At 43.4% G+C, this 14839-nt stretch overlaps 1 protein-coding gene across 1 annotated transcript in view; it reads right to left on the bottom strand.

Annotated features, from left to right (window-relative positions):
- Positions 1-1937: 1937 nt before the first annotated feature.
- Positions 1938-14839, bottom strand: part of Psma8 (proteasome 20S subunit alpha 8) — a 46983-nt gene continuing 34081 nt past the window's right edge. Inside the window, exons 5-7 of the mRNA XM_040757887.1 lie at positions 5972-6091; positions 5691-5753; positions 1938-2356 (exon numbers count right to left, since the gene is read on the bottom strand). Of these exons, the coding sequence (XP_040613821.1) occupies positions 2264-2356; positions 5691-5753; positions 5972-6091 (276 nt within the window). The 3' untranslated portion in view covers positions 1938-2263. The remainder of the gene's footprint in view (positions 2357-5690; positions 5754-5971; positions 6092-14839) is intronic.

The raw sequence follows: 14839 nt of genomic DNA, 5'->3' as shown, positions 1-14839 counted from the left end.
AGTGCAGACTCTCTTGTAAGATTCATGATCTCTTAATTGTGACACCCTGTACAATAAAAGCCAAGTTACATAGTTCCAATAAACAATGGCATAGAATAAACATTGCCATTCCAAAAGGGGAGACCTTCTCCAGCAAGGCTTGACCCCCCCAACAATTCCACAACCTTCCAAAACAGTGTCACTGGCTGAGGACCAAGTGTTCAAACACAGTGCTGTTTTCAGTTGTTTGTTTCTGAGTCTTCCATAGAGTTGTAGTGCATCCCCATTCATTCATAAATATATATATATTTAAATGATAAGACCTTTAATTGTTTATTTTGTTATGTATACGCTGTTCTGCCCGCATGTCAGAAGAGGGCACCAGATCTCATTATAGATGGTTGTGAGTCACCATGTGGTTGCTGGGAATTGAACTCAAGACCTCTGGAAGAACAGTTAGTGCTCTTAACCTCTGAGCCACCTCTCCATCCCAGCATCCCCCTTCTCCCTGAAAAGAATTGCTACCTTTTAAATAAACTGTCATTTCTTACTGACATTTTTCCTGCTTTATTCCCTTCTTCATAAAGTGTTTCATTTCCTTTTTAAAATCTGGCATCCTATGCTACATTTATTATAGAAGATTTTTTTAAAATTCCAAAACCATTAGCAACACAGCCTTTTAAAAGTCACAGGTTGTAAAGGAGATAAGACGTTTAGCATTCATAAATTTGTAAGAATGAGTTCAACTATTTGGCATTATGACCTCTTCTGGACAAGGATCAGATCTTGTCAATTTTCCTATTTGCTCAGCATGTATCAACGGGGTGAATACTATATGAAGGCAAACCACTGTGCCTTCAGCTTCCTTAGGGTCACTTTTTTTTTTTTTTTTTTTGGTTTTTACGAGACAGGATTTCTCTGTATTGTTTTGGAGGCTGTCGGTCCAGCCTGGCCTCGAACTCAAAGAGATCCTCCTGCCTCTGCCTCCCGAGTGCTGGGATTAAAGGTGTGTGCCACCACCGCCCGGAAGGGTCACATATTTTTATATAATAATGTCTCCCACTCCTGGAAGTGGGCCTGTTTTGACTTAAAAATCCACTTTGTATGTGTGCGTGCATATATACATATATGTGTATGTATGTGTGTAAGTATATAATTTTTCACTGACTCTGGGACCTTCCCATTATGTGCCAAAGAGATTAACAAATTGAGTTCCTGACAAGTAACTGGATGGATGATTAGTCCATCCTTTTCTCCTAATGCCCAGCTTTAAAAGAGTCAATCTATAAGTTAACAACTTTACAAGCATTTATTAAGTCATACCATAGGCAAACGATAAGAACAAGATGAATATGATCTGGAATCGAGTCTTAAAGCTCCTATAGAGTCTCTAAATTAGAAGAGAAGACAGACACAAATCCCAAATGAAAATCATTGTGGTTTAATGCTCATCTTCCAACCATACAGTAATAAGGACAAAAACTAAGTCTCCCTGGGCATGGTGGTACCATCACTTGGGCAGTGGAGACAGGAGACTCAGGAGTTCAAGGTCATCCTCTGGCTACACAGGGCATTTGAGGCCAGCCTGTGCTAAATGAGACCCTGTCTTAAAAAATAAAAGCTAACAAACTGAGTTTATTATTATTATTATTATTTTTTTTTTTTTTGGTTTTTCGAGACAGGGTTTCTCTGTGGCTTTGGAGGCTGTCCTGAAACTCGCTTGGTAGTCCAGGCTGGTCTCGAACTCACAGAGATCCGCCTGCCTCTGCCTCCCGAGTGCTGGGATTAAAGGCGTGCGCCACCAATGCCCGGCCTGAGTTTATTCTTGTCACTATATTCTTAGCACCTATCACACTGTCACACTTGCAATCCCCCTGCCTCAGCCTCCTGAGTCAGCACATATGATTTTGTCACCAAGACATTGATGTTCTTATGATTCATCAAGGGATGCAGCTCAGTACAGTAGTCAGTTTATTTTGAGATGAAGAGCTCCTTAGCTAACAGTGAAGAAGACACAAACTTCAAAAAATTACCAACTTTAAAAATCGTCTTCCTTTCTAGACTGTGCTTGTATGAGGAAAAGCATCATACTGGGCGTGCTTCACAGGACAGTCTCAGGCTTGTGTGAGAGTGAGGAATTTTAAAGACAACGTCAAACCTGACACTCTTGAAGATGAACATAGAAAAACTCAGTGGTTGGTTCCAACTCATTTGCTCCTTCCAAAACCTCAGGAAGAAATTCTAATCCGCACAAAACTGGAGCTCCCAGAGCTCAGCCTGAGAACTAGGTTGACTTCTTTGATTTTTTCTTCTCTACTTCCTCCTTTTCTTTTTCTATTTCAGTTACCTGCAATTCAATTTCTTTGGCACTAAACATCTGAAAAAAGAAAACATCAAATATTTTTCAATTATACCCATATGTGAGTATTTTCTCTCTGTATATAGCTTTGTATTGTATAACTTCAGAAATGCAACAAAATGCCTCCAAAAATACAAAGCAATGCATTTGTACTAATGAGGTCAAAGCAGGTCTGTGACATCCAGTATCACCACAGGGCAGAGAGAGAGACATTTCAATAAGACTTCCTGTCCATGCACCACCACTCTGCAACACTCAGATGCAAGGCTTGTGTCTGAGCAAATCGTCATCCTACTGTGTGCTGCTTATACATAGTGTAACCACTGCTATGGTTACAGTGTGAAAGTTCCCACAGGATCATGTATTTTGGGCATTTGGTGCCAACCTGGTGTTGCTAGGGTATATGTGAGGAAGTAAGAGAGGAGTTCCAGCCCAGATTATGGGGTACCGGGAGGACAGACAGACAGTGTGAGCGAATTTGTATACACACATCTGTGAGGACATGACAGGAAAGTACTTACTATAAGGGGACTATGCTGGCATTTGATCTCAGAATTTCAGGACTGAGAGAATGTTGCTTAAGCCACTGAGTCTATAATAATTGTTAAAGCCTCCCCAACTAACACAAGCTAACAGTAAGTTTATAGTCTCCAATTAAGGAATAAACAGCTTGTTCTAGGAACATACATGATCCAGGCCAGGAGAGCTAAGTGTTCCATACCTGGTCCTTCATAAAGGAGTCTAAGGGATGTAACTGACACCCTGCTGTGGGGGAGGAGAGTCTGTGAGGCACTTCTCTCTGCAGCTCTCTTACTTGGCTCTGACTAACCCTTGCCTCACCTCCAATGGTGGCAGTTATAACCTTCTTCCAGCATGTCCACGACTTCTAGAACGTGCTTACCATCATTAATCTTTATGCCAGTACCAAGGTTTCTTTCAATTTTGTTAAGGCTATCCTTCTGAATTCCACCTTTAAAAACCGTTGCCATTGCTTGTAAGAAATATTCTGTGGAGGTTTTTTTTTTTTTTTTTGGTAAATACATTTTTTCCTTTTCTTTACTATTATTCCTTTTTACCCCATATTAACTGTGTTTTTGGTTTATAGTTTTGCTTGGGTCTTGCTGCTTTATCTGGGCATTACAGAAGACTGGCTCAATGGGGTCAAGAACCAAACAATGGTATTTTCTTCCTTGGTGTGAGAACACATATGTAGACATATTCTATCTTTCCCTTTTGTTTAAGAGCACTCATTGAAAAGAGCGCCATTCAGTGAGAATCTACTGACTAGCACACTACTGCCCCATGCTATTTCATTGACCAGTAGGGTTTTTGTTGTTGTTGTTGTTTGAGTCAGGGTCTCACTAACTGGTCTAGAACTCACTACATAAACCAGGCTGCCCTTGAACTCAGACATCTGCCTGCCTCTGCCTTCTGAGTTCAGGGATTAAAACTATGCCTGCCCCATGCTTCTCTGAGGTAAAAGATCTTGCTATACAGCCACGGCTTACCTGGAACCTGTGATCCTCTGCTTTGGCCTCCCTGGTGCTAATATGACAGGCATGCTAGGCTATACAACAATGCTTGGATAGAGTAATGACAAGCCTCATTTTGTATATAGGGAAACTGAAAACTAACGATGGGGACAACTTGTTCAATGTCATTCTGTGAATGACACTCCAAATTTCTGGAGGTTTTTTATTTGTTTGGTTTTTCTTTTTCTTTTTCTTTTTTTTTTTTTTTGGTTTTTCGAGACAGGGTTTCTCTGTATTGTCTTGGAAGCTGTCCTGGAACTCGCTTTGTAGACCAGGCTAGCCTCGAACTCACAGAGATCCACCCGTCTCTGCCTCCCAAGTGCTGGGATTAAAGACGTGCGCCACCAACACCCGGCCATGGTTTGGTTTTTCAAGACAGGGTTTCTTGTATAACTCTGGATGTCCTGGAACTAGCTCTGTAGACCGGGTTGGCCTCAAACTCACAAACATCTGCCTGCCTCTGCCTCCTGAGTGCTGGGTTTAAAGGTGTGTGCCACCACACTACCAGGCACACCTCAAAATTTTAAAGCAGGTCTACTAGGTTCAAAGTGCTCTGCTCACTATGCAGCCCATCCTGAAACATTATATGGAACTGTACTATAACTTTTCTTCCAGTAAATGTACCATTCTTCCACTCATCAAGAATACGTGTATAACTTGTGTATGCATGTGCATCCCAGACGGTATGCAGGTGACATAACTAAAGAAACAATCTTGATTTTTGTGGCTTCAGGACCCCTCTGATCTTGGTGTATCTGCACCAAAAGCCTTCTCAGAAAAGGTGAAAGATGAACCCACTACCCATCTCCATAGCCTGTGTTTGCACTCTGTTTTTTCTGTGGGGCTATGCAAGGGGGAAGACTCCAAGGTCCTGTCCCATCCTCTTATTTATTGAAATTTTGCTGCTGTCCTATCATCTTGTCCCATCTGCTGAAAAAGTAATAAAACACACGTCCTCGTTCTACACAGCACTGAATTTGGCACAAATGTCTTCTGAAAATACCTTCCTTAAACCCAAAGGAAAGCATATATAAAATCAATCTTCTAAGCATATTTTAGGACAATTTCCCATGTTTTTTGGAGGTTTTGTGCATTCTGTATGGAGAACTATTGGCAAACTGGACTGCTAACAATTCTGCCTCAGGGACAACAGGAAAGCACGTAACAAGTGCTCTTTAGCCACTGAGTCCTCCAGCATAGTAATCTGACACGTTCTGAGTGTAACTCATAATGGCTCAACAAAGACATATAAGCAATACTAGAACTGCTACCAAGAAACATGAAAAGGTTATGATACTGGGGATTAAAATTAAAATGTGAAGGAGGCTCAAGACATTTTCAAGTGAAACATAGAAACAACAGATAAAAAGACAGTACACAAGGCTGAGGTGTGTAGCTCAGGGGTACAGCACTTACCATGCACAAGCCTTGGGTTAGACCCTCAGAACAAGGAGTAAAAAAAAAGCAGTGGTCAGAAAGAGTAGAGGTTCTCTTAAATAGTGGAGGGAACAAGAAAACCAGCTGCTCTCTGGGTGGGCAGACTGTAAGGGTTCCTGCTCACAGGCATGCATACTAAATGGGCAGATCTGTATGGAGCTCTCATCCTCTCTAAGTCTTCACAAAGACAGGAAGTAAGCACCTGCTTGCAATAAGCAAGAGATTAGCAACTCCGCCCAAACAGAAATCACTGTTTGGCGTTGTATTGGTGCTGTCAATTGATGAATCATGCTTACAATAGCAGGCAATTCATAGGTCCCAACAGCACTTTAACGTCTATCACTCTATGCTAGTAATATTTTCTACTTTGATCAATAACTTACCTTCAAAGGTTGATCTCTTCTTATGATAGCCAGTTCAATGTTCTTTCCACCAGACTGGACAACCTAGAATAGACCAAGGACACATCAGAACTTCTTCAGCTGGCTCGAGTACAGCTCAGTAGGAGAGTGTGTGCCCGGTATGTGTGTGTGGCCCTATTTGATTCTTCAACACGATACATAAACATCAACAACCTACTCCTGAAAACTGTGTATCTAATGAACAAAACAAGATAAGGAAACCAAAAGCATATTCTCACAACATACCTTACAAGGTTACTTACTTCTAGCAAAGCTTTTATAGCTAGCTTGATAGCTTCATTGTCATTAGAAATAGCATCTTCTGTGTAATTCTTTTCTAGAAATTCCCGGACAGTTTTAGCACTCCGGCCTATTGCATTTGCCTTGAAAAATTAAGCAAAATTATTAAGACAAGTGGGTTTATTGCTACCATATATGTTCAGGCTTTTCAGGTTTACTCCAGTGTTCAATAAATCACAGGACTTGCCCTGTCACCCATTGGCCCCATAGCCTCTCTGAAACTAAAGGAAACTCCATAACACTCATCACTCTTGCATTTTTTCATGCTTCAAAAGCCATGTGGAACACATTGCCAAGTTTGACTGCCAACTTGGGATAGACCCTCACTCCTGAATCTGACGTGCTTTGGTGTAGTATTGCTTTCCAGGAGCAGAACTCTTGAGGCCTTTTCCTGCCACAAGTTGGATGCTCAGCTGAGGACCCTCTCCTAAGTATGCTGACCTTAACATCACAACCTGGCTTCAGCACATGCCTTCCTACAACATGAAGCTCCCTAGCTGCTCTTCTTCTACCCAGTCTCTGTGTTTTGAATTTCTTTTTGCCACTTGTTTTCATTATAGAGCTGCACAAGGGAAATCAGCAATAATAGTGGCACAGTTTCAATGTTCTTCAGTATTGAAATCTCTTTATTTAGTCCAATATTTTTAATTCAGTCTCAAGAAAGTTCTAAGGACACAGGCAGAAGGTGGTCAGATTCTTTGCCAAAGTATCACAAGAATGGCGTTATAGTGGTTGTTTTTAGTGGTTGTGACTAAACACCAGGAATAGCAATTTGTAAGAAAATTAATCTGGGATGACAGTTTCAGCAATCAGTCTATCATGGAGGGAAGTACAGCAGCAAAGAGCAGACAAGACAGCAGAAGCAGGAAGCCGAGACCTCACATCTCAACCACAACTCAAAGCAGAGAGGACCAACTGGAACGAGGATGAGGCTATACAATCTCAAAGCTCACCTCCAGTGACATACTTCCTCCAGCAAGATCGTATTTCCTAACCCTCCTACGACAGGGCCGTGGGGTGTGACAGCAGCCCTAATCTGATGACACTGCCTGCTCTCTCCCAACTGATTAGTGACACTCCCACCAGAGTGCTCAGACCTGTGTAATAATTGACACACAACTCCTCTGTGATGGCTAAATAAACTTAATATGGTATCAGGCATCCCTTTGGGGCCATTGCCCTTTGCCCTGGGATGTCTGTGAGATCTAGCTGCCTTCAGGTTAGATAAAAATAGGATAATGGTGTTCCTGGTGTGCGGTATTAACTATCTGCTGTCTGCTTTTGTAAACTCCCTTATTGTTGTGAGACTGGGATGAATGGTCTTTTCCTTCCTACACAACTACTATACAATGGGAAAAAGAAACAACTTGGGGAGTGAAACAATTCTCCTGCCCAGCTGTGGATTCCATAGAAAATTTCAATGTACACCTTTAGTATCCACTTTTAAAAACCATTTCTTTATCACCTTCAGCATGGCATGGTGTTTGACTCTAAGGCTGCTGTCCTTTTGCTAACAGTGAAGGGGTTAAACTCTCCAACTTTTTACAACTGACTTAAGATGCAGCTATCTGAGAAGGGCAAGACAGGTATCTTTTCCAACAGAGGGCCATTTATCCACCATACCCTTACATTCAGGGTCGAGGGAGAGAACAAACACAGCTTCACAGTATCTGGAGGACAAACCCAGCAGCCCCCTTGCCTAACCTCAGCCAGTTAGAAACATGCTAAGGTAACTGCGGCCTGCTTAAGCAATTATGTGGCTGCCCCTGCAACTCCTTTAGCTGTGTTTAAAAGGAGCCAGCCTGCCACTCTCAGGGCCAGTGCCATTCTGTATAGGTGTTGACCCCACATACATGCTGGAATATTAAACACTCTGTCCTTGCATACTGTTTGAGTCTGGAGTCTTCCTTTAGTGTTTCCTCAGACCCTACAGCAGTAAGAATAAATCCATTTAATCTCAATTTGAACTAATTCTGTCTTCGGTCTTTCCCAGTGAATTCAAATGCCACAACAGTGCCTGCAACTGAGAATCAAGTGTTCAGAGTCAAGTCTATAGGGGAAATGTATTCAAGCTACCACCTTCCACTCCCAGTCCCCCATAGCCTCACGCCATATCATATGTCAAAATTCATGTATAAAGTCCAACATCATCCTGAGTGAGGTCACCCAGTCACAAAAAGAGAAACATGGCACGTACTCTCTCATATATGGAGAGTATATGTAGGCTGGGGAGTGCCAGCCTACAGTCCCATGGCCAGAGAGTCTGGGAAACAGAACCTTCAACCAATGGCTGATGGAAGAAGAGGCAGACAGCCATGGCTAAGCACTGAGCTGAACTCAAGAAAGCCAGTAACAGAGAGGGAGGACTGATGAGCAAAGGGGTTAAGACTGGCCTGGTTTAACCCACAGAAACAGCGGGCCTGAACAAGTGGGGAAGCTCTTTAACCCCAGACTTATGGCTGGGAATCTAGCATGGGACTGATCCAGACCCCCTGAATATGGGTGTCAATGAGGAGGCCTAGGTAATCTATGGGGCCAGTATTTATCCCTGGCATACAAATAGACTTTGGATGCCTATCCCACAATAAGAGATGCTCTCTTAGCTTGGACCCTTGGGGGAGGGCCTAGACCCTGCCCTGGATGAAATGACAGACTATGGATACCCCCATGAAGGGCCTCACCCTCCCTGGGAAACGGAGTGGGGGTTGGGAGTGCTGAGAGGATGGGTGGGAGGGCATGGGAGGAAGAGAGGGAGAGGGACCTGGGATTGACATGTGAAGCAACCTTGTTTCTAATGTAAATTTTAAAAAAAAGTCCAGCATCAAAAATCCTCATAGTCTTTAGCAGTCCCAATGGTGCTTAAAACTCCAAAGTATCTTCCTGATTAAAAGAGTTAATTTTAACCCCCTTTAAAAATAAAATATGAATTATATACTTCCCACATGCAATAGACAGTATATACATTTCCTTTACAAAAGGGAGGTATCAGGTATAGTAAGGAAATACTGAATCAAAGCGAAATGGGAACCTAGCAAGGCAAACACCGAATCCTGCAGGTCCATGTCCTGTTGTGGGTTCCTCTGATGACGCAATAAGCCAAATCCAGCCGAATTAATAAAACCGGGTTTAGTAAGAGAGCCAAGTAACTCCTGGGTGATCAGGGGGTGGAGGGAGCAGGTCTAGAGACCACGTCTTAAATACCTTATAGGCATGGTCTTGGGCAGTTATGGGGGAAGAGCCACCACTTGGTGGCCTTTCTCAAAGGGGACAGGGTCTGGAAACATGGGGGAGGGGCTTCCACCTAAGCAGCATCTGGGGCTTTAGTTCCAAAGGACTTAAATGGTTCAGGCCTCTATCTTTGCTGCCTGCGTGTTTCCTCTCCCTCTCCCTCATCCCCTGCCCCCCCCCCTTAGGCTAGTTCTACTCCTGGTATGCAGCTCTCCTTGGCATATGTCTCACATCTCTGCTGTATCCACCATCTTGGGGTCTGAAGCCCAGGCTTCATTTTTACAGCTTCATTTTATGGCTTTCATGGCCATTTCATGTCTCCGCCTCCCCGTCATGTTATCTAGCCTCGGTGGCTCTCTGGAGTCATGAAGGAAGGGTGCACAATTGTACAGTGTGGCATCCTCCGTATCTAAAGCCAGCACCACACCGTCTGGTTCTGGTGCCATCTGGAGAGACTCTTACCTCCCCTGAGTCACACTGCCAACAGCTGCTGTCTGGTGTTGGCTTTCTAGGAGCAAAATTATGTCCTGGGCTCTCTTTTTAGAAAGTTAGAGGCTTGGCTGTATAGGGTTTGGCCCTAAAGGCACCGTTTTTCCTTAGTCCAGGAAAGAGCAGGCCTCATCTCCTTTAACAGTTGTAGTCGCTCTCTCGGCAGACCTAGGTGGCATCGCTAAGTTTCTTAGTGTTCCAACTGTATATTTTGTTTTTCTTTCTGTCCCAATTGCTCTGTTTCATTGTAGGCCTCTACAAGCATCATCTGTTCAGATGGCAGCTTCACCTCAGTGCCCCTCCCCCATTTCTCTCTCTCCAAATACTGCCCCCTTCTGTCTCAGAAAACCTGCCGAGCATCCCCCAGAAATGCTCAAGACCGCAACTACAGGGTATTTAAACTGTCCCTTAGACACCAACCATGTCGTTTTTTTGGTCTCCTCTCTGGGGGCTGAAAAATCATCCAGGAGCATTTTACCCACAAACCTGGACTTTAAAAATTTTAATTTGGTTTGATTTGGATTACTGTGTCAGTGGAGAGGCTTAATATTGGGGTACAGAACCTTCCATTATTGTTATGCCCAGATAGCAGAGTCCCCCAAAGACTACCAAGGAGGCCAAATCCCTATGCAAAAGCAAAGAGCCTTTATTCAAGCCTGAGCGTGGACCCTCCATGTGTCTGATGCAGCAGTACAGTCAGAAAACCTTGGAGGTTTTTATCCTAACAGAGGTTGGGGTGAGGGGACTTCTATGGTTCAGAATCCCTGATTGGCTGACATTCATCTAAGGGTGTCTTGGTGAAAGGAGATAGGTGCATGCTGGGCTAAGGGACATCTGGTGATATCTATGATGGTTGGAATGTTAGATATTTCCTTTGGAACATTTCCCCTTGGATGTTGACTGGCCCGTTCCTGGTGGTGCCAGTTTGTGGTTTTTCCTGGAATCGAGTGTTCCCTGCCAGTAAACCAAAACTCAGGCCTACTTCCTGGCTTGTTTTTACTAAGCCTGTCATGGAAGCTGTATGGCTAAGCTGCCCTGGGCCCCATAATTAATAATAACCATTCTACAGAATCAACATTGAGCAGTTTTTCAAATTTCATCCACCAAAGAATTAGCCTGTTACCCTAATTAAGAAGCTTTTAATTTAGCTTCTAATAAGTTCTCAAGACAAGGAAAGAAGTTAGCCAGATTCTTTGCCAAAACACTCAAGAACAGCCTCTAGTCCAGTTGCTGTTACAATCCTTGCTTCCCTCTAGAAATTCCTGAGCAAGGCCTCAACAACCCTTGGTATTCTCGGCACTACAGCCTAGGATCCTACTACAACAAACTGCTTACAGCATTATACCACTTTTCTAGTCCAAAGTTCCAAAGTCGTCTACACCTCTCTAAAAAATCATGAAGAGTTCTTCATAGTTCACAGACTACTCTCTGCTATCAACTTCTGTGTTAGTTACTTTTCTGAAGTTGTAGTGAAACACCAGAACAAGGCAGTTTATAGAAGAAAAGTTTATTTGGACCTACAGTTCCATGGGGGAGGAGAGTTAACGGTGGGTGCAGCATATCAGCAGGGAATTGTAACAGTAAGCTCAGCATCACATCTTCAATCACAATCACAAAGCAGAGAACAAACAAAAGCAGGGACAGGCTATGAATTCTCAGCCCATGCCCAGTGCTTCTTCTTTCATCAAGCCATACTACCTACCTAAACAGCACCACCAACTAGGAAACAAGTGTTCAAGTACCTGAGTTGGCAGGGACACTTTTATTCAAATCACCAGAGTGTCTAAATCAAGATTATGTGCAATTCCAGGGACAGCCACATTCAACGACTAGAAGAGCCATTAATGTCTAGTCCCTCCACCAAAGCATGAAACAAAATTGAGGGATCATCACAGACCTAGAGATTCCATGGGGTCGTCTCTTGAGGAACCACTGTTCATTCTCACTCCATTGCATTCAACAAGTGTTCATCCTGACAGTATTGTCTAATCCATTTCCTAAATAATCACCCATGCTTCAGAGTTCGTTTTCAGAGAATTAGTTTGCAGTAGTCATTCAAATTCTAGACTGTATTTTTTTGTCCTGCCCTGGAATGCCTGTGTTCTCTGCCGGTAGTCCCAGCTCTTATGATATAAACCAAAGAAGTCAAAGTCCCTTGGCTATCTTTTCTTGAGGCAATGTGACCCCAGAAAGGATCAAACCTCAGCTGGCATGCGCAACATCTAGATGAAGAGTCAATAATTCTTCCAAAGTAAAACACGGGTGTGTTTGTCTTAGGGTTTCTACTACTTCAGTGAAACACCATTACCAAAAATCAAGTTGGGAGGAAAGGGTCCATATTGCTGTTCATCATCAAAGGAAATCAGGACAGGAACTCAAAACAGGCAGGAACAGAGGCAGGAGCTCATGCAGGGGTCATGGAGTGGGGCTGCTTACTGGCTTGAACCCCATGGCTTGTTCAGTCTACTTTCTTATAGAGCCCAGGGCTACCAGCCCATAGGTGGCCCCACCCACAATGGGCTAGGCTCCCCTGACCCCATCAATCACTAATTAAGAAAATGTCTTACAAGTCTGCCTACAGCTCAGTGTTAGGAAATATTTTCTTAATTGAGTCTCCATCCTTTCTGATGACTCTAGCTTGTGTCAACTTGGCACAATAGTTGCCAGCATAGTCTGTATCATATGATAAGAAAAAGAAAGGTGGTATTTCAGTGTAGGACATAGAGAAATCAATCTCAAATCATCTGGGAAACTTTCTTTCTGTGGGCTATTGTTCATAATGCTAGAAGGTACTTTTCAGGTAGAGGACCTGCTACACACGATGTGTCTACTGGTACAGTAGTGTCATGATTGTTATGGATTAACTAATATTGTTTTGCTTCCCAGGAGGGAATTCAAGTCTGGTACTACAATCCTGATCAAAAGTCATGGCTAGGAAGTCATAGGCCCAAAGGTAAACCCTGCTATTTTTTTTTTTTTTTTTGCTAAATGTCAAAATGCCAAACTGTCAAACTGCCTTGTAAATATCTTCATACCCACTGACCTCGATGCTCTCCAGCTCTGTCAGGGAAGCATCTTTGTGCAGTGGGCAGCAGTCAATGGAAACATGCCTAAGTGGTCAAAGTGCTCAGTCCTAAACATGACATCCATATTACCCATTGCCACCAAGCCTCAGGGAGCAGCATGGAAGGTGAGGCAGAAAAATGTAAGAGCCAGAGGCCAGGAAAAGAGTGCTGTGAAAAGCTGTAAGGACATGAGCTGGCTATGGCAAGACCTATGGGGTAGGTAACCTCCAGGTCCCACCCTGTACTAAGAAGCAAATGGCAGTAAATAGTGGGAGGAAGGAGAATAATTATTGAGGATGTAGCTAGCCCCACAGCCATGCACATATGGGCAACATTAATTGAAATCAGGTTATTTAAAAAAACACACACGCCGGGCGTTGGTGGCGCACGCCTTTAATCCCAGCACTTGGGAGGCAGAGGCAGGCGGATCTCTGTGAGTTCGAGGCCAGCCTGATCTACAAGAGCTAGTTCCAGGACAGCCTCCAAAGCCACAGAGAAACCCTGTCTTGAAAAACAAAACAAAACAAAACAAACAAACAAACAAAAAAAAACTGAAGATGGAGAAGCAAGCATCCAAGCCACTAGAGAGGTCGCACCTCTACCAACGCTCAGACCAAATAGGCGATCCATCAAACTTCAGACTGCTCCCAACCGCATTGCTCCTCAGACTCACCCAGACTGCACTGCTCTCCATCAAACCTCAGAACACCCTCAGTTTCTGCCCCTAGCACCTTATACTCATCTCTAGTGTTGGGATTAAAGGCCTTGAACTAACAGACATCCGTCTGCCTCTGTCTCCTCAGTCAGTCCTGGAATTAACGGTGTGTACCACCACTGCCTGGCCTGCATGGCTAACAAGTGTGGCTAACTTTGCACTCTGATCTTCAGGCAAGCTTTTGTTTGTTGTATCATAAACAAAACACCACAGGAGGGTGACAAGTTGAGGAGTCATGGAAAGTAGAATGGGGCTAGATATGATCATATTTAATTATAAATATGGATAAGAGCTTAAAAAGATGTAGAAATTAGAAACTTTATTTATAATATATAACATTAGTAACAATTCTTATGAATTTTGAAATATATACAACAGAAAACGAGGTAAGCCACGTGCTTTTAATAATAATGAGTTAGATGTTTCCATTAAATATCCTTCAGAATTCCTTGAGAGTCTGACAGGATGGGCCCCCAAGGCTTGACGAAAGTGTTTACAGCTCTGGAGACCTGACCTCTATCTCCCAAACACACTGCAAGCTGGAATAAAACCATTTAGGTGGACACATCACTTAGCCTCACTCCTCCCATTCCAGACCCCGCCCCTGACGAAGCCTGCCAAGGATCAGCTCCTCCCACTTGCTCAAGACCACGCCTATTGCCACGTGGTTCTCCTTCCCTCATGGTTTCTCCTCTGCCCCTGGGATCACCCAAGAATACTTGGCTCAGGTTAAAACCTAGACTTTACTTCGGCCTGATCTAACTTATTGCATCGTTGGAGAGACTTAACATTGGGGTATAGAAACGTATCAAAAACCAACTCGTGACCTTGTGGCACACGTGGGATCCCACATGCATAAGCATGTGCACACATTAATAATGGGCACACGCCTTTAATCTCAGCACTCGGGAGGCAGAGGTAGGCGGATCTCTGTGAGTTCGAGGCCAACCTGGTCTACAGAGCTAGTTCAAGGATAGCCTCCAAAACAATACAGAGAAACCCTGTCTCGAAAAAAAAAAAAAAGGGGGCTGGAGAGGTGGCTCCGAAGTGAAGAGTTCTTGTTGCTCTTGCAAAGAATTTAGGTTCAATTCACAGAACCGACATGGTGGCTCATAATCACTCATAGCTCCAGTTGTACTGGGCTGTCTTACACCTTCTGGTCTCCACAGAAAGCAGGCATGCATGTGGTGCACGTAAGTACATAGACAAAGCATCTGTTCACATAAAAGGACAAATATTTTTAACCTTTTTCTTTTTTCTTTTTAATCTTTTCAGGGCTAGGGAAATGGCTCAGCAGTTAAGAGCACTCACTGGTCTTTCCAGGGGACCTGTGT

The sequence above is a fragment of the Mesocricetus auratus genome, unplaced genomic scaffold (assembly GCF_017639785.1).
Source record: "Mesocricetus auratus isolate SY011 unplaced genomic scaffold, BCM_Maur_2.0 Super-Scaffold_100015, whole genome shotgun sequence".
NCBI classification, from domain to species: Eukaryota; Metazoa; Chordata; class Mammalia; order Rodentia; family Cricetidae; genus Mesocricetus; species Mesocricetus auratus.
The sequence above is the reverse complement of the archived record's forward strand: the minus strand, read 5'-3'. Positions and strand labels throughout refer to the sequence as shown.